General features: G+C 47.2%; 1 protein-coding gene and 1 pseudogene across 1 annotated transcript in view; both read left to right on the forward strand.

The window, feature by feature from the left end:
* The window catches only part of VPS37B (VPS37B subunit of ESCRT-I), a 43,884-nt gene extending 25,724 nt beyond the window's left edge, over nucleotides 1-18,160 (forward strand). Inside the window, exons 2-4 of the mRNA XM_049865118.1 lie at nucleotides 2,169-2,340; nucleotides 3,808-3,890; nucleotides 4,856-18,160. Coding sequence (XP_049721075.1) covers nucleotides 2,169-2,340; nucleotides 3,808-3,890; nucleotides 4,856-5,362 — 762 coding nt within the window. The 3' untranslated portion in view covers nucleotides 5,363-18,160. The remainder of the gene's footprint in view (nucleotides 1-2,168; nucleotides 2,341-3,807; nucleotides 3,891-4,855) is intronic.
* Nucleotides 18,161-19,649: 1,489 nt separating this feature from the next.
* On the forward strand, nucleotides 19,650-19,741 carry LOC126066175 (uncharacterized; annotated as a pseudogene).
* The last annotated feature ends 5,147 nt before the right edge of the window (nucleotides 19,742-24,888 follow it).

The raw sequence follows: 24,888 nt of genomic DNA on the forward strand, positions 1-24,888 counted from the left end.
GAATGTTGTGTATGTGGCCGGTTGGAGGATGTGGCCTGCTGGGAGTGGCTTCCTTTGCTCAGCACACCGCTGCTCTGGAGGTTCATCCAGGTTGTAGTTCTTTTGGGTGGTTCCTTTTCATTGCTGGTTCGGAGGTGTGGCAGGGCCGCAGTTCGCTTAACCATTCACCTGTCGAAGGACATCTGGGTTGCCTCAAGTTTTTGGCTGTTGCAGGTGAAGCTGCTGTGAGTGCTCAGGTACAGGTTTTTGTGTGAACACAGCTCTCGTTTCTCCGGGATGGAAGCCCAGGAGTGCTGTTGCCGGGTCACGGGGTGGTTTCATGCTGTGTTTTGTACGAAGCCGAAGCCGCCAACTTGTCCCAGAGTGGCTGCATGGTGGTTTGTGTTTGCTTGTTCTTCTAAGTGGCTTAGCAACTGAAAGAAGGTCTCCATGCCCTGTCTATAAAGCAGGTAGAGGTGGGCTGCCCTGGTTTAGGGGGATGGCCCGGGAGTCCCCGCCCCAGGAGGGCTCCTCAGCTACTGCTCCATCCTGCTGTCCCAGGAACCCAGTTTAAGCCAGGTCTTTCCAGCCCCGGGGTTCTCTTCACTTACTACGGCAGCAGGAAGAGATGATGGTATTTCTCCCGCCTGAAATGTGGGGACATTTCAGCTTTCGTAGTATGGAGCTGGGGAGCCCTGGTGGCACAGTGGTAAAAGCGCTCAGCTGCTAACCGAAAGGTTGGCAGTTCCAACTGACCAGCCGCTCCGCGAGAGAAAGATGGGGCAATCTGCTTCCGGAAAGATGACAGCCTTCGAAACCCAGTGGGGCAGTTCTGTTGTCCTGTAGGGTCCCTAGGAGTTGGAATTGACTCGATGGCAGTGGGTTTTGTTTTGTTTTATCCTGTGGAGCTAGGGGTTTGCTTTTCATTTTAACCTCAGTCCTTTGTTTTGTGCTGAGCCTAATTTGTGGGGTCCTTTTTTTTTGGGCCCAGTTTGTGTGTCAGGAGAGAGAGGCTGCGAGTCCCCCAGTACAGCCCTGCAGCTCGGTGGCTGCCCCGGATGGAGGCATGCATCCAAGGGCTGGCTCTTTGTTCTCCTCCTTAAGCCGCCTGTGTGCCTCCAGAGTGCCCTGGGGAGTGTGCAAGAGCAAGAAGTGAGGAAGTGAGGAGGGCTAGAGGGGCGGGGTGGCCAGCAGTCAGGAATCTGCTAAAACCGGCTGAGAGGAAGGAAGTTGCAGCTCAAATGAACTGGGTGGGGGTGGGAGAAAATATTAAGGGGAGAATGAGTTGACTGGGGTGGGGTCAGAAGACCCTGGCAGAGAGAAACACTGACAAAAACGGGGTGAGGAATTGTGTGCCATTGAATTTGAAATTCAGAAAGTAAGGTTGCTGTGGTGGAAGAAGTAGCTCGGGGGGGAGTGAGAAGGGAAGCCAGAGCACGGGTGTGTTTGTGCTTCTCTTGTTTTCTTTAACGTCCTGTGGCTAAGCTTCGTCAGACACGTCCTTCTTAACCCTCAGCTCGTACCCGAGGTCTGGCCAGGTGGGCCCCTGTCTTACCCAGTAGCCTGCCATCTCTGGGAAGGCCAGGGGAAACCCTTGTTGGGCAGAGTAAGCCTCCTGCTTTGTGTCAGCTTCTCTAAGGGACCGCTAGCCAGGAGCTGGGCCGACTGGGTGGCTGGGGAGAGAACAGAGAAGGGGGGTCACTTTAAGTGAAATCAGTTCTCACGGCCTCCAGCTTTCTCCTTTGATCTCCAACCCCGGGGTTCTTAAGCCTGAGTTCACATCATGCCAACTGGTCCTCCTCAGATAAATGTGATTCATTCACTTCTGGAGTAGCAGAAATTTGTTTTTTTAAAAAGCCTAGCTCTGAATCTTCACAGCTGTTTAGTTTTGCAAGAACAATGGCAGTAGTAAAGAATTCAAGTCACAGTGCCGCTATTGAAATAAAAGCTCCGGACGGAGTCACGGGGTGAGGCCAGTCCTGAAGGCTCGCTGCACAGGAAGTCGGCATTGTCCGAACCAGAAATCCAAGGGGCTGGAGGCAGGCTGGTAGAGGCTGCCTCGCGCGGTGTCAGCCGGGAGACCCAGGAAACTGGAGCAGATGCGCTGGGCTGTGGGGGCCGGGCGGGGACCCCTGGGACCAGCCATGGACTAACCTGCTATCGGCTCTCATCTCGTGTGTTGTTTGCAGACACAGAGTGTGCAGCTTAACAAAGAAATGACACTCACCAGCAACCGAAGCCTGGCAGAAGGGAACCTGTTGTACCAGCCACGACTGGACAGTCTGAAAGCAAGTCTGACCCAAAAATACCAGGAACTCCAGGTGCTCTTTGAAGCCTATCAGATAAAGAAGACCAAACTTGGTAACTTTCTCAGGGTGGTCTTTCCAAGAATAAAGAATTGAGGGAAGGGTAAACTGTCAAATTCCTGCCCTTCCAGGAAAGGAGTGTTATTAAGGGAAATTTCAAGTTGAGACAGTGACTCTTTTGCAGGGAAGAGATAGTTTATATATAGAATGGCATCACCAAATTAGAAAAGAAACAACCACTTCTTTTATTCAAGACTTCTCCCAACAGCATGGAAGAAAATGGCAGCTTTCTGAATGCTAACGTTCAACCGCTGTTTTATCCTGTGACGTTTGGTCCTCACAGTTAATGATGAAAAATATCACTGACTGGAACATTTTACTGTGTCACACTTTAAATTGCAGCCCTTGTGAAGAGCCCAGAACGCTTTTGCTAGCTTGCAAAGGGGCATTTGGATTAAGGGTGGCTGGGTTAAATCACCACCTATAGGGAGGCTTACAGTGATGTTTGAGGTCTGCTGTGACCCACTTCCATTATCTCTGTGACTTCAGTACAAACTTGATCCAACACAGCAGCCAGAAGGGCCAAGAGTCACAGTCTGGCAGTAGATGCCAAGCGTAGGGGACATGATGGGGCTCCTTACATCGCTGGTGGGAATGCAGGTTGGTTAAACCACCCTGGAAAAGCCGTTTGGCAGTACCTCCTAAAATTAACCACACGCGTGTTCTGCGATGCGGCAGTTCCACGCCTGGGTACATGCCCTACAGAAATGGGTGTTTATGCCCATCAAATGACGTGTACAAAAATGTTTGCTGAAGCCAAAGTTTGGAAAGACCAAATGTCCATCTGCAGAATGTTGGGTAGTAAATTGTGATAGCCATACAATGGAATCCTACACAGCATTGAAAAGAAATGAGCTGCTGACACATGCGGGCACACGGGTGATGTCAGACACTTAGCATGGTGTGGAAGCAGCCAGTCGCAGAGCAGACAGCTAATCAGGGTGAGGTGAGCATAGGAGTTACCTTTGCGGGGGTATGGTCTGGAGGTGAGCCTGAGGGAACCTTCTGGAACTGTCCTATATCCTGACCTGAGTGGTAGTTACTTGGCTTGAAGCGTATGTAAATATTCAAGTCATACACTTAAGATTTGTGTACCACATGTAGGGAATCGGCACAGTGGAAAGGAAATGTAAAGGTGTGTGTCCTTCGGTGTTTCTCTAACATACTCAGAGGGGGCCAGGGCTTTCGGGTCACAGTGAGGGGCCCTGGTGCTGTGCTGCGGGTGCCACCCCATCCCCCTCTGGGCACGTGTGTTTTGTGGGTCGCTCCTCGTGGACTGGAAGGCCTTTCCTTCCAACTTCCTGAGAAATCAGCTGTCGGTAGGCAGAACTCGTGCATAATGGGCCTTCGTTTGGAAGGGAAATGGGAAGTGGTCTGGACGAGCTGGTCATTCTGTGGGGCCGGGGGCACTGTGGTTCTCAGGTTGGATGTCCCCTCACCTCACGTCTCTTGCCTTTTACAGATAAACAATCGAATAATGCTTCCTTGGAGACCCTGCTGGCACTTCTTCAAGCTGAAGGGGCCAAGATTGAGGAAGACACGGAGGTAAGGCCAGTTCTTGGGCCTTTGGTCTCCCTGGGCAGTGAGCAGGCCCAGTTCTTCTGGGGACATGAGTGCCATACGTCCTTGCCAGGAGTGTGAGTCTAGGCAGGGCCCAGCGCAGCTGGAGCTGCAGGCTCAGGGCGTGTAGAGAGAGCTGGGCTACCTGTGAGCTGGACCTGCCGGCTTGGGACAGTGCTAGGCTGGGCTTTGGGGGAGCAGCAGGTGGTGTAGTCCCCAGTGAGGTGTTCACACTGTGCTGCTGAGTCAGAGCTGACCCCAGGGGTGCTGGTGGCTTAGTTTCCATCTGCTCTGTGTGTGTCTGAGTCCGCGGGCGATCACAGTGCCTTCTGGAGTGGCCAGCTGAGTGCTGCAGGGCTGAGCCTTGCTAAGGAGGAAGGAAATGAGTCTGAGACTGTGCGCTAAACTGTTTGTGCCACCCAGGGACTCCATAGTGTAGCCCAAAGGTGTCTGGAGTTGGGGCTGGCACTATTGCTAAGATTAGGCTGCTGGTCCTTGTCCAGGGTTACAGCTAAGGGGCAGCCGAGTATGAAGGAAGAGAAAATTGGCCTCCAGCTGGCCTGATGAGGGAGGGCAGAGACTGGGTGCGGTGTGACGCTCTTGGTGCCGCGAGAGCCCCTTCATCTTCAGGACCCCTGCCTGTCCTTGCTTGTGGTGGAGGGGCAGACAGGAGGTGCCCTGCCTACCTCTCGCCAGGTTTTGGGCTCAGGTGGATCCCTGCCTACCCCTGGAGCAGTCACTCTGCCAGGCGATGGGGCCCCAGGCTGTGCCTCCTGGGGTTACAGTGAGGACACTTCAGGGTGGTCACCAGGACAAGGGGGCTGGTGTCGGGAGGAAGCTGGGATGTTGCCCCTCCTCATGTGGCTGTTCTTGGCACCCTGAGTGGTGTAGGGAGCTCTCTTCCTGATGGCTGACATGTCCCCATAACCCAGTGTCACTGCGTCTTTCAGAACATGGCGGAGAAGTTCCTTGATGGAGAGCTTTCTCTAGACTCCTTCATTGACGTCTATCAGAGTAAGCGGAAGCTGGCCCACATGCGGAGAGTTAAAATTGAGAAACTCCAGGAGATGGTGCTGAAGGGGCAGAAACTCCCACAGGCCCCGGCCCCGCTGCCGCCCAGGGTGCCCGAGCCTGCGCTTGCCACCCCGCTGTCCTACCCCGCCCCCGAGGCCAGCGGGCCGCTCGCTGTTGTGCCACGGCGCGTCCCCCCTCCGCCACCCCCGGTGCCAACAGGATGCTTAGCCACACCGTTCGCAGCCGCCACGGGCTTGGGACAGGCCCTTCCGTACGCTGGATTGCAGTGCCCTCCACTGCCCCCCCGAGTGGGCCTCCCATCTGCCAGCTTTCCCCACCAGCAGGGCTTCTCCGCACAGTTCGTGTCGCCGTACCCGCCTGCCCTCCCTCAACGGCCCCCGCCCCGGCTGCCCCCGCACCAGCCGGGCTTCATCCTCCAGTGAGCGACCCGTCTCTCCTGAGACTCGCCTGCCGGTGGCATCTGCAGGCCTTTGCACGCATGAGAGGGCACGTCGCTGGGCTGCGGATCCTGGCCACCGTGGCCTATGGTGTTAGAGTTGAGCTGTGGGGGCTGCCTGCAGACTGGCACCCTGCATGGGGGCAGGGTGCAGCCTCAGTGTGCTTCCCAGATATTTTCGTGTCAGTGAACTTGGGAGCTAAAAAACCCTTCCGCCCCTTCCCGTTTAGAACCTGGTCCTCCCGTCGCAGCTCACGAATTGTCGTTCATTTGGCTCCTTCATCAGGTTTATTCTGAAAGGCTGTCCTGTGGGCCCTAGCAGGGCCAGCTGGAAGGTGCCCCCCAGCCCCAGCGGGCGGTCGTGCTGTCTGTGAACCTGGGGGTCACCCTCCCAATCTCCTGTCCGCCCTGACCCCGGCTGCTTTTGAGAGGCCCGAGAGCCACCGTGGAGTCTGCGCCGGGCCAGCTACCGCGCCTGGAGCGGGCTGGTAGAGGAGCCGAGAGCGGTTCTCGCCCAGCAGCCGGGCCTGGTGCTGCCTCAGCTCCGTGCCAGCCTGGCGTGTTTCTGCCCGATGTGGTCCCCTGGTGTTTTACTCTTTGTGTACTTTTACTCTTTTGTATTGGGTAGAAACCTTTTTGACACTCACGAGATTATTCAGGGAAACTATAAAAAATGCACATCTTATTCTGAGCAGGCTGAGCAGCAGATGAAGTGGACACAATGTCCTTTCTTGTAAGTGGTGCACAGTCCCCCTGCGGTGCCCGTGCTGTGCCTTAGCACCACCTGGTGCCAGGATTGGGCCAGGAGGGGCCGCCAGGCGCCCCTTCCTCCGGGGTTGGGTATACCTTGGCGGGCTGTGCCTGCCAGACCCCAGAGCAGAGTGGTTCTGCTTTCAGGGAGGAAGGGCTTGTTCACGCTCATTGTTTGGTTACAGGCGGGAGGACGGTCCTGCCGCTGCCAGCCAGGATCCGCTTAGCCAACCTTCCCTGCCTCTGGCTGGCTGCCACCTTGGGCAGCGGGTTGTGGGGCTGGGCAGGGATGGTGTGGGGTGCGCTCTGAGAAGCGTTTTGTCTTGGGGAAAGCCCGGCTCCCAGGCTCTTCACCTTGCAGGCACACGTACGTTTTGACAGATGAAGGCCTGGGTGCTCGTTGGAGTTCGTGACACCTCATCCTGTCACCTGTTAGACAGCCGGCCCCTAATGATCCCCGCCTAGCTGGCTGCTGCCCAGGGTGACAGAATCTCACAGGGCAGAGGTGGTCTGCTCAGGAGTGCCACGGGTGGGGCTGCCAACCTTCGTACTCAGTGATCCTCCGCTCTGCTCCTGGACTTGAACTCTACTGTATTGTAACTTTTTTAAACAAAACTGTACAGGACATTCAGCGCCACGCCAATTGGGTGGGCTCACCCCGTCCTGGAACCTCGGGAACTGGTGCCACTTGCTCCTAGGATACCTCTGTGGCTGCCCGCCGCCGCCAAGATGCCCAGCCTGGCAGCAGAGCCGGCGCCAGAAGTGTGAGCACAGCTGTGGGTGTTGTGAAGGGGCCACGGCTGAAGCTGTGCTCTGAGGCTGTGGGACCTTTTAATGAACAAATGTCTTCCTAACAATCCTGTCGCTTACTTACTTGGGGACCTTCGTCATGGAGTGGTTCTGAAGTGTCAGTGAGCAAAGTTCCAGCAGTAAACGGATTGGTCGGGCTAGTGCTGAAGTTAAATACAAAGCACCCACCTGAGACCGCCCAAGGGTCCACCTTGGGTCAGGCCCCCGGCACTGGCAGCAGGGCCTTATCCTGTACGTTTACGTTCCAGTAAACATCAGGGAAGGGCAGCAAGGAGCACGGCACGTCTCCCCCAACCCCGCTCCCACCCCATAGGAGAGCGTGTCTTTAGGGCCACCGCCCTGCCGGGGACTCTGGGCCTCTGTTCACAGTGTCACCACTGTGTGCTGTACAGCCAATGGAAACTCAAGTTACGATGTTCTCTGGTTATTTCAAATAAATGGTAGAATTCCAGCGGCTCTGACTTTTTGTGTGTGCTTCTTCGTTGTGGCAAAATATACATAATATAAAATTTTCCATTTTAGCCATTTTTAAGTATGTAATACAGTGGCATTAATTATATTCACAGTATTATGGAACCGTCACCATTTACTTCCAGAACTTTTTCATCCAAATAGAATTGGGAGCCGATTTGAAGGCAGAGCCAGGAGGATTTGCTGGTGGAGTGGGTGTGGTGCGTTCGAGAGGGGTCGGGAAGACTGCTGGATTTCTGGCCAACGTTGGACAGCAGAGGACAGTGTGTCCCCACTAATAGGAAGGTGGGGAATGGCTCTCAGGCCCTGGGGGTGTTGGGGGCAGGATAGGCTGGCCTCCAGAGGTCAGTGAGTAGCTGTTTGCTGCCATCAGGTTGGTCCCCAACTCGTGGTGACCCCATGCTCTTATAGGGTTTTCATTGGCTGATAATTTCAGTAGATCGCCTGGCCTTTCTTCCTCATCTTTCTTACAAAGCTGATGTTTTGGTTTTGGGTCCTGCTGGCAGGTGTTTCAAGGGTGCAGAGTGGGACCTGCCGTCCCAAGGCTAATGGGGTCAAATGGGGCCTTGCCTGGTGCCCAGGAGCTTCTTCCCTATCAGGTTGGGAAGTGAGGGCTCTAGACCCAGAAGCTCATTGCCCTAGATTGAGCTGTGTGTGAGCCATGTTGCCTCTGAGGCAGGGGGCTTCCCCTCAACATACTGGTGGTGATGCAAGGAGCCCCCCAAGCAGCCCTGAGCTCACCCCTCACCCCTCCTATCCCCTGCACAGAGGCAGCCAGGGTGGGAGCAGGTGGCCCATCTCACCCACGAGGAAGCTTGTGGCTGGAACAGCTGGCTGAGAACCAGCATGCAGGCCCCAAGTCACTTCTCTCCCCCTGGCTTGTGTGTTGTTTTACTCCTCAAATGTTGGTGACTTGGAGTTGGGGGGGTGCTGGGAGGGGTCCTGAGGAAAGTGAGGCCAAGGCTCCCCTCACTGAGCTGTCCTTGCAAGGGGGTTGCTCCTGGGGTGTTGCAAGGCCAGCTGTGCTACCAGGAACCTAGAGGCTTTTCTTTTTTTTTTGGTAACTATATGTAACATAATATTTGGTATTTTAACATTTTATATGTACAGTTCAGTGACATTATGTTCATCATGTTCAACCATTAACCACTGCCCGTTTCCAAATTTTTCCAACACTCTTTCCTCAATGGATGGACTGAACACCCTGGTTGAAAATCAGTTGACCATAGATGTACATGTTTATTTCTGGACTCTAAGTTCTATTCCACCGGTCTGTATGTCTGTCAGTATGCCAGTACCAGGCTGTTTTGATTACTGTAGCTTTGTAATATGTTTTGAGATTGGAAAATGTGAGTCCTTCTATTATCATGTTCTTTTTTTTTCACGGTTGCTTTGGCTATTTGGGGCCTCTCACATTTCCATATAAATTTGAGGATTGCCTTTTTCATTTCTGCAAAGAAGGCCTTTGGAATTTTGATTGGAATTTGCATTGAGCTATAGATTGCTTTAGATAGTATTAACATCTTAACAATATGAAGGGTTCCTATCCATAACCCGAAACCCTGGCGGTGTAGTGGTTAAGTGCTACGGCTGCTAACCAAAGGGTCAGCAGTTCGAATCCTCCAGGCGCTCCTTGGAAACTCTATGGGCAGCACTACTCTGTCTTATAGGGTTGTTATGAGTCAGAATCGACTTGATAGGACTGGGTTTGGTTTTGGTTTTATCCATGACCCTAGTGGTGCAGTAGTTAAGAACTCAGCTGCTAACCAGAAGGTCGGCAGTTCAAAACCACCAGCATCTCGATGGGAGAAAGATGTGGCAGTCTGCTTCGTGGAGATTTACAGCCTTGGAAGCCCCATGGGATTGCTGTGAGTCAGAATCGACATGATGGCAGTGGGTCTTTGGTTTTATTGTCTTTCAGTAATGTTTTATACTTTCAGTGTGTAAATTTTCCACTTCCTTGGTTATATTTATTCCCAGGTATTTTATTCTTCTAGATGCTATTGTAAATGGAACTATTTCTTTAACTTCTTTTCGGTTTGCTCACTGCTGTTGCATAAAAACCTCTGATTTTTGTGTGTTGACCTTGTATCCTGCTGTTTTGATGAATTTACTTACTAGCTCTAGTAGCTTTCTTGTGGGTTTTTTGGGGTTTTCTATATATAGGAACAAGAGTTAGAATTGACAGTAGGGCTTTTTATTTTTTTTTAATTGTGAAAAGGGATAGTTTTTACTTCTGTTTTCACCATTTGGATACCTTTTATTTATTTCTCTTGCCTAATTGCTCTGACTAGAACTTCCAGTACCATATTGAATAGCAGTGATGACAGCAGGTGTCCTTGTCTTGTTCCTGACCCTAAGGGAAGAGCTTGCGGTCTGTATTGGTTCTGACGTTGTCAGCTGTCGCCCAGTTGATGCCCCGTGTGTGCGGAGGAGAACTGCTCCGTAGCGCTTTTAAAGCTTTGACTTTTGGGAAGCAGACTGCCAAGGCTTTCTTCTGAGGTGCCACTGGGTGTGTTCAAACCACCAGCCTTTTGGTTAACAATTTGCACCATCCGGGGACTCTGAGTGTGTTGTTAGCTGTGGGTTTTTCATAAATATCCTTTATCTGATTGAGGAATTTCCCTTCTTTTCCTAGCTTGTTGAGTATTTTCATCATGAAAGGGTGTTGAATTTTGTCAAATACCTTCTTCGCATTGGTTTGTTCTATTACTGTGGTGTATTACATTGACTGGTTTTCTAATGTTGAATCATCCTTGCATTCCTGGGATAGATTCCACTTGATCGTAGTGGATAATCCTTTTAATGTGCTTTGGATTCAGTTTGCTGGTATTCTGTTGAGGATTTTTTTCACCTGTTGCTTTAGGCTAGGTTCTTTAGAGAAACAAAACCAGTAAAGCGTATAAATATATAGAGAGAGATTTATATCAAGGAGACAGCTCATGCAGTTGTAGGGATTGGAACGTCCTAAGTCCTTGGATCAGGATAGAGACGTTTCCCAATTCATGGAGCCACAGAAGCTGGAGAACCCAAGATGAGCAGGTCAGAGAGCAGGGCTCCTGCTCACAGGCTGTGATAGTCGAGGAATTCCCAAGGTTGGCAGGCAAGATTGCAAGGTTTTTCCTGAGTCACGTTAGCTGCAGGGGCTGGCGAACTGGATAGGCAGTCCAGGGAGCAGGACTCTGTCTCTCGGGCTGTAAAGATTGATGAATCCCAAGATGGACAGGTAAGCTGCTAGCTCCAGTCCCAAGAACCAGGGGTCAGACAAGAGACAGCTGCTGGATCCAGAACAAGCCAACAACCTTTGTAAGGCAAGCAGGAAGGAAGTAGGTGGAGGCGGAGAGATGAAGCCCGAGGAGGTGGTGAGCCACCACAGGCCTCACCCCCGCTGGTACCACTCAGCAAATTCCATCATGGGGGTGATCACAGATCAGATTTCAACAGGGAAGTGATCACAACATTATATAACTGGCAAAACACTGAGAATCATGGCCCAGCCAAGTTGACGCACAATCTTAATCATCACAGTCTGCCCCTTGTCACCTTGGCATCTGTACACATCTCCCCAAACCATACACAATCTCTGAATAAACACAATTACAAAGTTATACTTGCGCCTAACATGATACAACTAACACACATAAGCCAAAAATGCACTAGCCCTGTTTACGTCTTACATTTTATAAGTGAAGAAAACAAAAATATCTGATGCACACATACAAAGCAGAAATACTCGTAACAATTACAGTCCTCGTTTATGCAACTGGCCACGTGGTCATAACTGGTATTTAAAACTACTTTCTTCCCCCACCTATTCTGTATTCCCTTTACCCTCACCAAACACCTCAACTGGTCATGGTTCTTTGCCTGGTGAGGTGATCCAAACCTTCATTCCTGAAGGGTCTGGGCCATCAGTAGTCAAGTTGGAATTGGGTTGCTGTAGTTTTCCATTGACTTTAATCACAGGACATGGTAGTACTGCGACACCCTAAGGGATCTCCTGCATTCCAGACATACTCATCTTTACCTCCATTATGTAATATCAATCTGATTTCCTCTTGAGAGTCTGGATCAATCACACCAGCCAGCATGGTAAGTCCCTTCTTTGCCTGTTGATCCAGAGGCCAGGTGGCATTCTTAGCTTCCAGTTCAGTGGAATCAGTGATGCGTCTCCAGGTGGGAGCATTCCTCCCTTTGGAACTAAGACCTCTAGCCCTGCAGAGCATAAGGTTGTGGGGACAGGAAGCAGAAATCTCACAAGTGGGTCACTAGGTCCCAGAAAAGGGCTGTAGTGCTGCCGCTGTCCACTTTCAAGGGGTGCCTGCTTATGGTGCAGAACCATCTGTAAACCAGGCACGAGTTTTCTCTTCTTCAGTCAACTCGTCATAGGGAACTCCCCATGAGGCCGTAGGTGCAGAGATGGAAGGTAATGTGACAGGAGTGGAGACCATGGGCTTTTGGGCCACTTCCTCATACAATTTACTTGTGCCTTCAAGTCCTGCTCGGGCCCAGTCTCGTATATACCACTTCATTTAATGATGGAGTACTGCTGTGCACTTCCAGCTTTATGACTCGGGGGGTCAGACAACACCCAGTTCATGATGGGCAGCTCAGGCTGCCTGGTGACTTGGTGTCCCACAGTTAAGCGTTCAGCCTCTGCTAAGGCCCGGTAACAAGCCAAAAGTTGTTTCTCAAAAGGAGAGTAGTTACCTGCAGAGAATGGCAGGGATTTGCTCCAAAATCGTAAGGGCCTAGGCTGGGACTCACCAATGGGGCCTGCCAGTGACTCCAAACAGCATCTCTATCTGCCACAGACACTTGAAGCACCATCAGGTCAGCTGGATCATACGGCCCAAGTGGCAATGCCGCTTGCACAGCAGCCTGAACCTGTTGTAGAACCTTCTCTTGCTCTGAGCCCCACTCAAAACTAGCAGCTTTTCTAGTCTCCTAATAGGCCCAATGAGCAGCACACCCAAATGAGGAATATGTTGCCTCCGAAATCCAAAGAGGCCCACTAGGCGCTGTGCCTCCTTTTTAGTTGTCGGAGTAGCCAGATGCAATAACATCCTTCACTTTAGAAGGAATATCTCGACATGCCCCACACCACTGGCCCCCTAGAAATTTCACTGAGGTGGAGGGCGCCTGAATTTTTGTAGGATTAATTTACCATCCTCTAGCACGCAAATGTTTTACCAGTAAGTCCAGAGTCATTGACACTTCTTCCTTACTAGGTCCAGTCAGCATAATATCATCAGTGTAATGGACCAGTGTGACGTCTTGTGGAAGGGAAAGGCAGTCAAGTTCCCTGCGGACTAAATTATGCCGTAGGGCTGGAGAGTTGACGTAGCACTGAGGTAGGCAGGTGAAGGTGTATTGCTGGCCTTGCCAGCTGAAGGCAAACTGCTTCTGGTGGCCCTTCAAGACCGGTATGGAGAAAAAGGCCCTAGCCAGATCAACAGCTGCATCCCAGGTACCAGGAGATGGATTAATTTTCTCAAGCAGTGAAGCCACACCTGGAACAGCAGCTGCAGTTGGAGTCACCACCTGGTTACGTTTTCGGTAATCTACTGCCATTCTCCAAGATCCATCTGTTTTTTGCACAGGCCAAATAGGTGAGCTGAATGGGGACGTGGTGGGAGCCATCCCACCCCTGCATCCTTCAAGTCCTTGATGGTGGCAGTAATCTCTGCAGTCCCTCCAGGAATGCTGTATTGCTTCTGGTTTCCTGGTTTCCTGGGTAGGAGCGGTTCTACTGGCTTCCACTTGGCTTTTCCTACCATAACTGCCCTTACTCCATTTGTCAGGGACCCCATATGGGGGTTCTGCCAATTGCTGAATATATCTACTCTAATTATGCATTCTGGAACTGAGGAAATAACTACAGGATGGGTTTGGGGACCCACTGGACTTACTGTGAGATGGACGTGAGTCAAGACTTCATTAATAACCTGACCTCCATATGACCCTACTGAGTGGTGGACCACAGTGACCTTTTGGGTCTCCTGGAATTAACGTCAGTTCAGAGCCAGTGTCCAGTAATCCCCGAAAAGTCTGATTATTTCCTTTTCCCCAATGAATAGGCACTCTCTTAAAAGACCATAGATCCTTTTGGGGAAGGCTGGGAGAGAGATTAACAATACAAATTTTTGTCAGTGTATTGGAGTCCTTCCTCAAGGGGACATGGCCTCCCCGTCATTGAAGGGGTTGTAGGTTTTTAAATTTGGTCAAGTCTGGGAATTGAGAGATCATGACTCTCTATTCTGGTGATTTGAGTTAGACTGCTGTTCACCTGACCTAGAATTCATCCGTTTATACAGACAAGTAAATAGTAGGTTTCCCATCTATTTCACTCCTAGAGACGCCGTGACTACGTAGCCAGTGCCATAAGCCCATACGAGTCAGACCATTCTGATTACTGCTTTGACTTCACTGTCCATTACTGTAACCACACCCACCTTGTCTTTGTCGATTGAGCAGCCACCTGGCTGCTGCAACCATGACGTCCAGTCAGCCCCATTGTAACTAGGTGTCTTAATTCAGTTAGGGCAGTTCCCACTGCCAAACCTTATTTACATAAAATAGCAATCACAGCAGTCTTTGAGGTTGCTGGAACTCCCGTCACAAATCTGTTCCTCACAGTTGTGGTAAAAAGCGTGTCCTCTGGGCACTCCACGTGTGGGTCTGTGGGTCTAACCTGATAAATGCACTTCAGCATGCCAATTTCCCTAAGCCTTTGGATACTTTCTTCTATAGGACGCCAAAGCAGGTCTGGTACTTCAGCTTGGTTTAGTGTAGGCCACCGTGTAACCCATGCTTCAGCCGCCCCGCCAGACAAACAGATCCTTTCCTAACATCTTGAGCTGAAAGACTGAAGAATCGGTGCTTGGTGGACCCATATCAATAAACTCAGACGGATCCATCTTTACGTTCCTTGCATCATAATCTTTGGGAGGCCGCTCCCTCGTTCTGTCAAGCCAGCTGCTTCACCCGTATTCGTAAGGGAAATCGGTCTGTAGTTTTCTTGTGTGGCCTTTAGCTTTGGTGTCGGAATAACGCTCGCCTCACAGGATGAGTCAGGAGGTGGTCCCTCCTCTTTATTCTTTTGGAAAAGTTTGAGGAGGATGGGGGGGGGTCACTTTTTCTGTAAATACGTGGTGGAATTCCCCAGTGAAGCCATCTGCCCAGGACTTCACTTTTTGAGATTACTGATGCAGTGTTTTCACTTGTCATGGGTTTGTTGAAATCTTGTATTTCTTCTTTTTGTGGTGAAAGTATACATAACAAAACATATACCGGTTTAACAACTTGTACGTGTATAATGCAGTGACATTGATTACATTCTTCAAGTTGCGCAACCGTTCTTGCTACCCTTTTCCAAATTATTCTACCACCATTAGTATAACCTCACTGCCCCCTAAGCACAGACTTCCCTGGTACCACTCATAATTTTTGGTTCTGTATGTTTGCTTATTTCATGTAACAGATGATACAGTTTGAGTCTCTTTGTGATTGACTAATTTCGCTTGGCAAAATGTTTTCAAGGTTCGTCCAGGTTGTGGCGTGCATCAGGACTTGATTTCTTTTTATAGCCAAGTAATATAATAGTCCATTGTATGTACAGCCCACATTTTGTGTATCTGTTTATAAATTGATGGACGTTTCGGTTGTGTCCACCTTTTTTGGCTCTTGTGAATCGTGCTGCTGTGAACATTGGTGTGTCTATGCACGTGGCTGCTGTCAAGTCTACCTAAGAGCAGAATAGCTGGGTCCGTGGCAGTTTTAGGTTCAGTTTTTGAGGAGCCACCAAACTTTTCCACAGCAGTTCCACCATTTTACATTCCCACAAGCAGTGGATGAGGGTTCCAGTTTCTCTACAACCTCGGCAACACCTGTAGTTGGTTTATTTTTGTGGTGAAAAATTTTATTGTGCTTTAAGTGGAAGTCTACAAATCAAGTCAGTCTCTCGTACAAAAATTTATATACACCTTGCTATATACTCCTAATTGCTCTCCCCCTAATGAGACAGCACACTCCTTCCCTCCACTCTCTCTTGTGTCCATTCGGCCAGCTGCTGACCCCTCTGCTCTCTAATCTGCCCTCCAGACAGGAGATGCCAACATAGTCTTATGTGTCTACTTCACCCAAGAAGCTCATTCTTCACCAGTATCATTTTCTAGGTTTTTTTTTTTTTTAAATTGTGCTGGAAATATACACAACAAATCGTACACCAGTTCAATAATTTATGTGTGTACGATTCAGTGACACTATTATGCTCTTCAAGTTGTGCAGCCATTCTGTCTTCTTCCAAATTATCCCACCACTGTTACATTCTGTGGTCTGTGTCATGGATTGAATTGTGTCCCCCCAAAATATGTATCAACTCGACTAGGCCATGATTCCCAGTATTGTGTGGTTGCCCTCCATTTTGTGATCTGATGTAATTATCCTGCATACTGTGACATGTTCTAAATCCTGACGCCTGCGTGTTAATGAGGCAGGATCAGGGTGGGGTGTATCTTGAGTCACAGCCTTATAAGAGGGTGTGACTCAAATCACACCCTTGCTTGAGTCACAGCTTTTATTTTACAAGAGATAAAAGGATAGAGAAATGAGTAGAAAGCAGGGACCTCACTACCACCAAGAAAGAAGAGCTGAGTGTGTAATGCATCCTTAGGACCCAGGCTCCCTGTGCTGAGAACCTCCTAGACCCAGGGGGAGATTGATGCCAAGACACATGGAGATCTCCAAGGAACACTGGGCCTACAGGCGATAAAAGGAGACAAGGACCTTCCCCCCAGAGCCAACAGAGAAAGAAAGCCTTCCCCTAGAGCTGGTGCCCTGAATTCAGACTTCTAGCCTCCTAAACAGTGGGAGAATAAATTTGTTTGTTAAAGCCATCCACTTGTGGTATTCCTGTTATAGCAGCAGTAGATAACTAAGACACCAGCTAAGCAAAAAATTCTCCCTTGCTCCCACCCCTGGTAACCACTACTCATTTTTGACTTCTGTATATTTCCTTATTTCATATAAGTGAGATCATAGAGCATTTGCCTTTTGTAACTGACTAATTTTACTGTAGGGTCACTATGAGCCAGAATTGATTTGATGGCCATGAGTTTGGTTTTTTTGGGGGGGTTTATTTTACTTCAGCATGATGTTTTCAAGGTTTGTCCATGATATGGCACGCATCAGTACTCCAGCCCTCTTCATGGCTGAGTAGTATTCCATTGTATGTACGTACTAAATTTTGTCACCCATTCATCTGTTGATGGACTTTTCGGTTGGTTCTGCCTTTTGGCTGTTGTGAAAAGTGCCGCAGTGAACATTGGCGTACATGTATCTGTGCATGTTGCATCTTTCAGGTCTTTTGGGTAAATACCTAGGAATTGCTGGGCTGCCGCATTTTACATTCCCACCAGCAATGGATGAAAGTTCCTCCATCTCTACAACCTCCACACCACCTAATGTTTTTTTTTTTTTTCTTAAATCATTTCCATTCTAGTGGGGGTGATGTGATATCTCATTGTGGTTTTGATTTGTGTCTCCCTAATAGCTAATGAAGGAGCCCTGGAAGTGCAGTGGTTAAAGTGCTTGGCTGCTTACTGAAAGGTCAGCAGCACAAATGCCCACTCTATGGGAGAAAGATGTGGAAGTCGGCTTCTGTAAAGATTTATGGCCTTGGACACCCTGTGGGGCAATTCTACTGTCCTGCAGGGTTGCTGTGAGTTGGAATTGACGGCAGTAGGTTTTTTTGGTTTTAATAGCTAATGACGCTGAGCATCTTTTCATGTGCTTGTTGGCCATTTGAATATCCTCTTTGGTGAAATATCTGTTGAAGTTCTTGCCCACTTTTTGATTGAGTTGTTTGTCATTTTGTTATTAAGTTATAGAAGTATTTTATATATTTTGGATATTAGACCCTGTTAAAGATTGAATTATGTCCCCAAAAAGTGTGTGACTGCCCACCATTTTGTCATCTGATGTGATTTTCCTATATGTTGTAAATCCTACCTCTATGTTAATGAGGCAGGATTAGAGGCAGCTCTGTTAGTGCCTACAAGATGAGGTTGTGTCTTAAGTCAGTCTCTTTTGAGACATAAAAGAGAAGCGAGCAGAGAGATGGGGACTTCATTACCACCAAATAAGAACCAGGAGAGGAGTGTGCTCCTAGACCAGGGGAGACTGATGATAAGGACCTTCCCTAGAGCTGACAGAGAGAGAGAAAGCCTTCCCCTAGAGCTGGCACCCTGAATTCAGACTTCTAGCCTCCGAGACTGTCAGAGTATAGATTTCTGTTTGTTAAAGCCATCCACTTGTGGTATTTTCTGTTACAGCAGCACTGGGTAACTAAGACAGAGCCTTATCTGGTACATGGTTCTTCAGCATTTTCTCCCAATCTGTAGGCTCTTTTCACTTTTTTGATAAAGTTCTTCGATGCCCATACATATTTAATTTTTACGAGGTCTGATTTATCTTTTGTTGTCCTGATAGCCCATCAACAGAAACTAGGTCCGACAGCTTTGCCCTTCTCTTTCTTCTTTAGTCAATGTAGGAAGGAAGTTTCTGTGTTTCTAGGAGTTTGTCTTTTTCATCTAGATTATTTATTTTGTTGGCACACAGTTGTTTACAGTATTCTCTTTATGATCCTTTTTATTTCTGTGGGGTCCATTATAATGTCCCCACTTTAATTTCTGATTTTAGATATTTGCATCTTCTTTTTTTTCTTTGTCAGTGTAGCTAAGATTTATCATCTTTTCAAAGAACCAACTTCTTGCTTCATTGATTTCTCTATTTTTCTGTCCTCTATCTGTGCTCTGTAATCTCCTTCCTTTTGATTGATGTGGGTTTACAGTATTTTTACACAAATAATGTGTGCCTTTTACGTTTGTTTGTTAATGGTGCCCTCCCCACTGTGAGGTATTTTCATGAACTGGTTTATGAAAATACCGCATGTGGGGAGGGCGTGCTAGGCAAGCAAACATAGGCCTGTGTTATTTGCGTAAAAATGGGGTACTTTTTCTAGTTTCTCAAGTTGTAAACTTAAGATTATTGATCTGTGATCTTTTTTTCTTTTAATACTTTATTGTTTTAGGTGAAAGTTTACACAGCAAATTAATTTCCCATTCAGCAATTCACACACAAATTGTTCCTTAACATTGGTTGCTATCCCCACAATTGTGTTGGCATTATCCCCATTTCCACCGTCTTCCCTCTCTCCATCCCTTCAGCTTTCCTGCCCCTTTGTTTTTGGGCAGATGTTGCCCGTTTGGTGTCATATAGTTGATTGTTCTAAGGAACACATTCCCCATGGGTGGTGTTTATTTTATAGGCAAGTGTATATAGTTTTTTTAGTATATAGGGTCGCTATGAGTTGCAATTGACTCGATGGCAGTGGGTTTGGTTTTGGGTTTTGGTATTATTTAGCTGAAAGGTGACCTCTGGGAGTGGCTTCAGTTTCAAGCTACAAGGGTGTCTTAGGGGATAGCTTCAGGGGTTCCTCCATTCTCTATCAGTTTAGTGAGTCTGGTCTTTAATAATGGAGTTTTGTTTTTCTCCCATTCTTATCAGGACCTTCTGTTGTGTCCCTGGTCAGACTTGTTGGTAGTGACAGCTGAGTACCATCTAGTTCTTGTGCTCTCACGCTAGAGGCGGCTCTGGTTCCTCTGGGCCGTTAGTCCTGTGGACTAATAGCTTCCTTCACTCTCCTTTGCTTTAGACAGGAAGAGACCAGTAGTTGTATCGCAGATGGACACTCAACAAGCTTTTAAGACCCCAGGCGCTACTTACCAAACTAGGATGTAAAACATTATCTTTACCAACTGTGTTAATGCCAGTTGACCTACATGTCCCAAGACTGTGGTTTTTAGTACCTCAGTTCCACAAGGTGTTCGGATATGTCTTGGAAGTTTTCATAACTGTGCCCCCTATGTGCTCTGTTATCTATATGAACACATATGCAGCACATACAAATACGTGTATACAAATGCCAACAATTCACCTATATGCACACACGTGTACTCCCATGTGCCCTCCCTCACCTATAGACCACACCTACCTACCTACCTACGTAACCACTCACAGATTTTTGGTTATTACTCTGGTTGCAGAATTGTATATGTTGTAGCATTGACTGCGGTTATCCTTTATTCTTGTGCACCTCTCAGTGTCTTCATTTACCTTGGCCATGTTGTGCTGACTTCCCCCATACTGTGTATTGTCTTTCCTTTCACCAGAATTAACACGTCTACACATATACTAAAATTGGACTGATACAGAGATTAGCATGGCCCTGTGCAAGGATGACATGCAAATTTGTGAAGCGTTCCCTATTTTGTAGGAAACCGTGGTGGCATAGTGGTTAAGTGGTACGGGTGCTAACCAAAGGGTCAGCAGTTTGAATCCGCCAGGCACTCCTTGGAAACTATGGGGCAGCTCTACTCTGTCCTATAGGGTTGCTGTGAGTCGGAATTGACTCGACAGCACTGGGTTTGGGTTTATCTATAAGTGATTCTCCCATCCTGCCATGCCTGGTAACCATCAAAGAACGTTGCTTTCTGTATGTAAACCTATTCCTGACTTTTTTAAAAAAAGTGGTATCATAAAATATTTGTTCTTCTGTGATTGACTTATTTCATTCAGCATACTGTCCTCCAGATTCATCCATGCCCTAAGATGTTTGGAAACCCTGGTGGTGTAGTGGTTAAGAGCTACAGTTGATAACCAAAGGATCGGCAGTTGGAATCCACCAGGTGCTCCTTGGAAACCCTATGGGGCAGTTCTACTCTGTCCCATAGGGTCCCCGAGTCAGAATTGACATGACAGCAATGGGTTTGGTTTTTTATTTTTGTTTGTTTTACAGACTAATCATTTATTGTTGCATAGTATTGTATTGTGTGTATGTAGCACATTTTATCCATTCATCTGTTGTGGACACTTAGGTTGTTTCCATCTTTTTGCTGTTGTGAATGCTGCAGTGAACATAGGCGTGTATATGTCTATTCGTGCCACTGCTTTTACTGCTCTAGGATATATACCTGGGAGTGGGATTGCTGGATCATATGGTGTTTCTTGCTTTTGGAGAAAGTGCCACATCATTTTCCCACAGTCGTCGTACCGTTCTACAATCCCACCAGCAGTGTGTAAGAGTTTCAGTCTTTCCACAACCTGGCCAGTATTTGTTGTTTTCTGGTTTTTTGATCAGTACCATTATTGCCAGGGTGAGATGGTATCTCACTGTAGTCTCGATTTGCTAGTGATCACAAGCCTCTCTTCGTGTTTCTTAGCTGCCTGAATGTCTTTGGTGAAGTGTATGTTCATGTCCTTTGCCGATTTTTGATTGGATTGTTTGTCTTTTTGTTGGCAGGCTGAAGTTTTTTATATACTTCAGAGATTAGACCCTTGTCAATTATGTCGTTGCCAAAATTTTTTTCCTAGTCTATAGGTTTTCCTTTTACTTTGTTAGTCTTTTGATGAGCATATGTATTTAAGTTTTAGGAGGCCCCAATAATCTAGTTTATCTTGTTTGTATATTTTCAGTTCTGTTTGATAGTATATTTATGCCATAAATTAGACCCCTAGCTTTGTCCCTATGTTATCTTCCAGGAACTTTTTATAGTTTTAGGTCTAACATTTAGGTCTTTAATCTATTTTTAGTTAGTTTTTGTATATGGTATAAGGTATGAATTATTTCATTTTTTCACAAACGGATGTCCACTTTTGCCAACACCATTTGTTAAAGAGATGGTCTCTTTCCCATTGAATGACTTTGACTCTTGGTCAAAGATCAGCTGCCCATAGCTGGATGGATTTACTTCTGGGTTCTCAATTTTGTTCCTTTGGTCTATGTGTCTATCGTCATTCCAGTACCAGGCTGTTTAGATTACCATGGGTATGTATTAAGTTCTGAGATCAACAAGTGAGAGGCCTCCTACTTTGTTCTCCTTCTTCTATAATGTTTTAGCTATTTGGGGCCTCTTTCCTTTCCATATAAAGCTGGAGGTTAGTTTTTTCATTTTGTTAAAGAATGTTGTCAGGGTTTGGATTGGGATTGCATTGTATCTATAGACATTTTCAGTGTTAAGTCTTCTAATTCACGAGCATTGTATGTTTTTTCCATTTATGTAGGTCTCCTTTGGTTTCTTGCAGTAATGCTTGTAGTTTTCCTTGTATAAGTCTTTAATGTTCCTGGTTAGGTTTATTCCTAGGTATTTTATCCATGGAAGCAGCAATCAAGAAATCAAAAGACGACTGCGTTGAGTAAATCTGCTGCAAAGGACCTCTTTAAAGTGTCGAAGAGCAAAGATGTCACCTTGAAGACTAAGGTGTGCCTGACCCAAGCCATGGTATTTTCAATCACATCATATGCATGTGAAAGCTAGATGATGAATAAGCAAGACCGAAGAATTGATGCCTTTGAATTGTGGTGTTGGCGAAGAATACTGAATATACCATGGATTGCCAGAAGAACGAACAAATCTGTCTCGAAAGAAGTACAACCAGAATGCTCCTCAGAAGCAAGGATGGCGAGACTGCGTCTTACATACTTTGGACACGTCAGGAGGGATCAGTCCCAGGAGAAGGACATCATGCTTGGCAGAGTACAGGGTCAGCGGAAAAGAGGAAGACTCTCAACAAGGTGGACTGACACAGTGGCTGCAACAGTGAGTTCAAGCATAACAATGATTGTGAGGATGGCTCAGGACCTGCCAGTGTTGCGTTCTGTTGTGCTTAGGGTCGCCGTGAGTCGGAACTGACTCGACAGCACCTAACAATTTTATCCTTTTGGGGGGCTATTGTAAATACTATTGTTTTCTTGATTTCCTTTTCAGAGTCCTCCTTGTTAGTGTAGAGAAACCAGACAGACTTTTTGTGTTGATCTTGTACCCTGCCACTTTGCTGAACCCTGTTAGTTCCAGTAACTTTCTTGTGGAATCTCTGGGATTTTTATGTACTTTCTTCCTTTTTAATGTAGGCATTTACAGCTATAAAATTCCCTCTGAGCATGGCTTTTGCCAAGTCTCATAACTTTTGATATATTGTGCTTTCATTTTCATTCAAAATGAATTTAAAAATTTAAAATTTCTTCCGTCATCCAACGGTAAATAGTGTTGTTTGATTTGCATATATTTGTGTATTTCCAGTTTTGTTACTTATATCTTCATTGTGGTCCAGAAAATACTTTGTATGATTTCACCCTTTTTAAATTTGTTGAGACTTGCTTTGTGACTTAACATGTGGTCTCTGGCCAGGAGAAGGATCCATGTGCACTGGGGAAGGATTGTGGTGCTTGTAAGTGTTCTCTATATGTCTGTTAAGTCTAGTTGGTTTTTAGCAGGGCTTCCAGCTCAGTCATGGCCAATGAAGCAAAGCTGGAACAGACCATAATTAGTGATCCAGAACCATAACTGGAACGGGAAAAATTATAGGTCAAAGCCCTGGAATTGGAGACCAGAAAGAGGTGTAATGACTGATTATCGCCACGACTGAGGAGAGTGATACACATTCAAAGCGGCACGGTTGGATGCCATCTTTGAGCAGGACACCACTGTTTCTGACTGCCCAAAATCCGATGGGCTAGAGAGTTGGTTGCTATGCAATGTGTATGCTGCCCTTGTTTTCTAGGAGAGAGATTAAGTGTCTAGGAGGGCTTTGACCCATAATTTTTACCGTTCTGGTTCCAGTTCACCCAAATTTTAAAAATTCAAGTCAGTTCTGGTGTTGTTACCTAGGCCATGATGAAACCGGGAAGAACCAGTTTGAAGCTGTGGTTTACAGGATTGTTCAGTTCCTTTATGTACTTATTGTCTTTCTAGATGTGCTGCCATTATTGAAAGTGGTGTAGTGATGTCTCCACCTGTTGTTTTAGAGCTATTTCTTCAGTTTTATCAGTGTTTGCTTTATGTATTTTGGGGCTCTGATTGTAGGCGATACAACTGTTGTATCTTTTTATTGAATCATCAGGTAATGTCTGTCTGTGTCTCTTAAGACAGATTTTGACTTGAGGTCTATTTTGTTTTTGAAATGACCACTCCAGCTTTCTTTGGTTACTATTTGCATGAAATACTTTTTCTCATCCTTTCACTTTCAATCTGTTTGTGTCGTTGGGCCTCAGATGTGTCTCTTTGTGGACAGCATATACTTAGATCATGCTTCTTAATGCAGTCTCTCGTTTGGTTGGATCATTTAGTCAATTTATATTCACTGTAATTACTGATAAGCACTTCTGCCAGTGTGTCTAAAGTTTCTTTAGGAAGCCCTGGTGGCGTAGTGGTTAATTGGCACAGCTTCTAATCAAAAGGTCGGCAGTTTCAATCCACCAGGCGCTCCTTGGAAACTCTATGGGGCAGTCCTACTCTGTACTATAGGGTCACTATGAGTCGGAATCAACTTGACAGCAACGGGTTTGGTTTTCTGGTATACCCTCTTTGTCCCTTGTACTGTCAACTTTTTTGTTTTGTTGCTTTTATAGTGAATCACTTTGATTCCCTTTAGGTATTTTTCTTGTGGTTACCATAACATTTAACATCTTAACAATATGGATTAAATTGATACCAACTTAACCTTGTTGTTGTCAGGTGCCATCAAGTTGGTTCCGAGTTACAGCGACCCTATAGGACAGAATATAATTGCCCCGTAGGGTTTCCAAGGAGCGGCTGGTGGACTTGAACTGCCAACCTTTTGGTTAGCAGCTGAGCTCTTACCACTACACCACCAGAGCTCCAAACCTTAGTAACATATAAAAACTGTATACCTCTACCTTACTGCTCCCTCTCTGTCTGCGATAACTCCATCTTGGTTCAGATCTTCAGCAGTATATGAGACTCGTTGACTTGGTTCCATCTGCAGTTCCTTGCTCTTGTCTTCTGTCAGGGGACATAGATCTTTGTGTTTCTTAGTTTGGGACAGTTGGGAACATAGACGTGCTCACGCTGTTATGTTCCAGGAATTCTGGATGCTTAAGTCCCCTAATAAACATGAGGAGTCCCTGGGTGGTGCAACGGTTAGCGCTAACTGAAAGGCTGGTACTTCAAGTCGACCCAGAGGCTCCTCAGAAGAAAGGCTTGGCCATCTTCTTCAGAAATATCAGCCACTGAAAACCCTATGGAACACAGTTCTGCTTTGACACCTATGGGGTCACCATGAGTTGGAACTGACTTGATGACAACTGGCTTAATAAATAAGAAGGCTGTATGTGGCCACGCGGTCAAGTTCAGGCCAGCCAGGAGAAATTTAACCTGAAATTCCCAATTGCAGTCAATCAGGGGCCGCCCCCTCCCTTTTTTAAAGGGGCCTAGTTTCAGCTATCAGAAAGGGCTGGGGAGGGGAACCAGCAGGGAATTTGGGAGGTGTAATGGGGCCCCACCTGGCCATCTGAGATCCAGGCTGGGCACAGAGGTGGCCTCAGAGGGAAGCCTTGGGATGGTGGAGAAAAGCCATAATCTGCTGACTGTGAGCCTCCTGTCTTAAAGGAAGGAGTCAGCA

The sequence above is a fragment of the Elephas maximus genome, chromosome 22, assembly GCF_024166365.1.
Source record: "Elephas maximus indicus isolate mEleMax1 chromosome 22, mEleMax1 primary haplotype, whole genome shotgun sequence".
Classification (NCBI taxonomy): Eukaryota; Metazoa; Chordata; class Mammalia; order Proboscidea; family Elephantidae; genus Elephas; species Elephas maximus.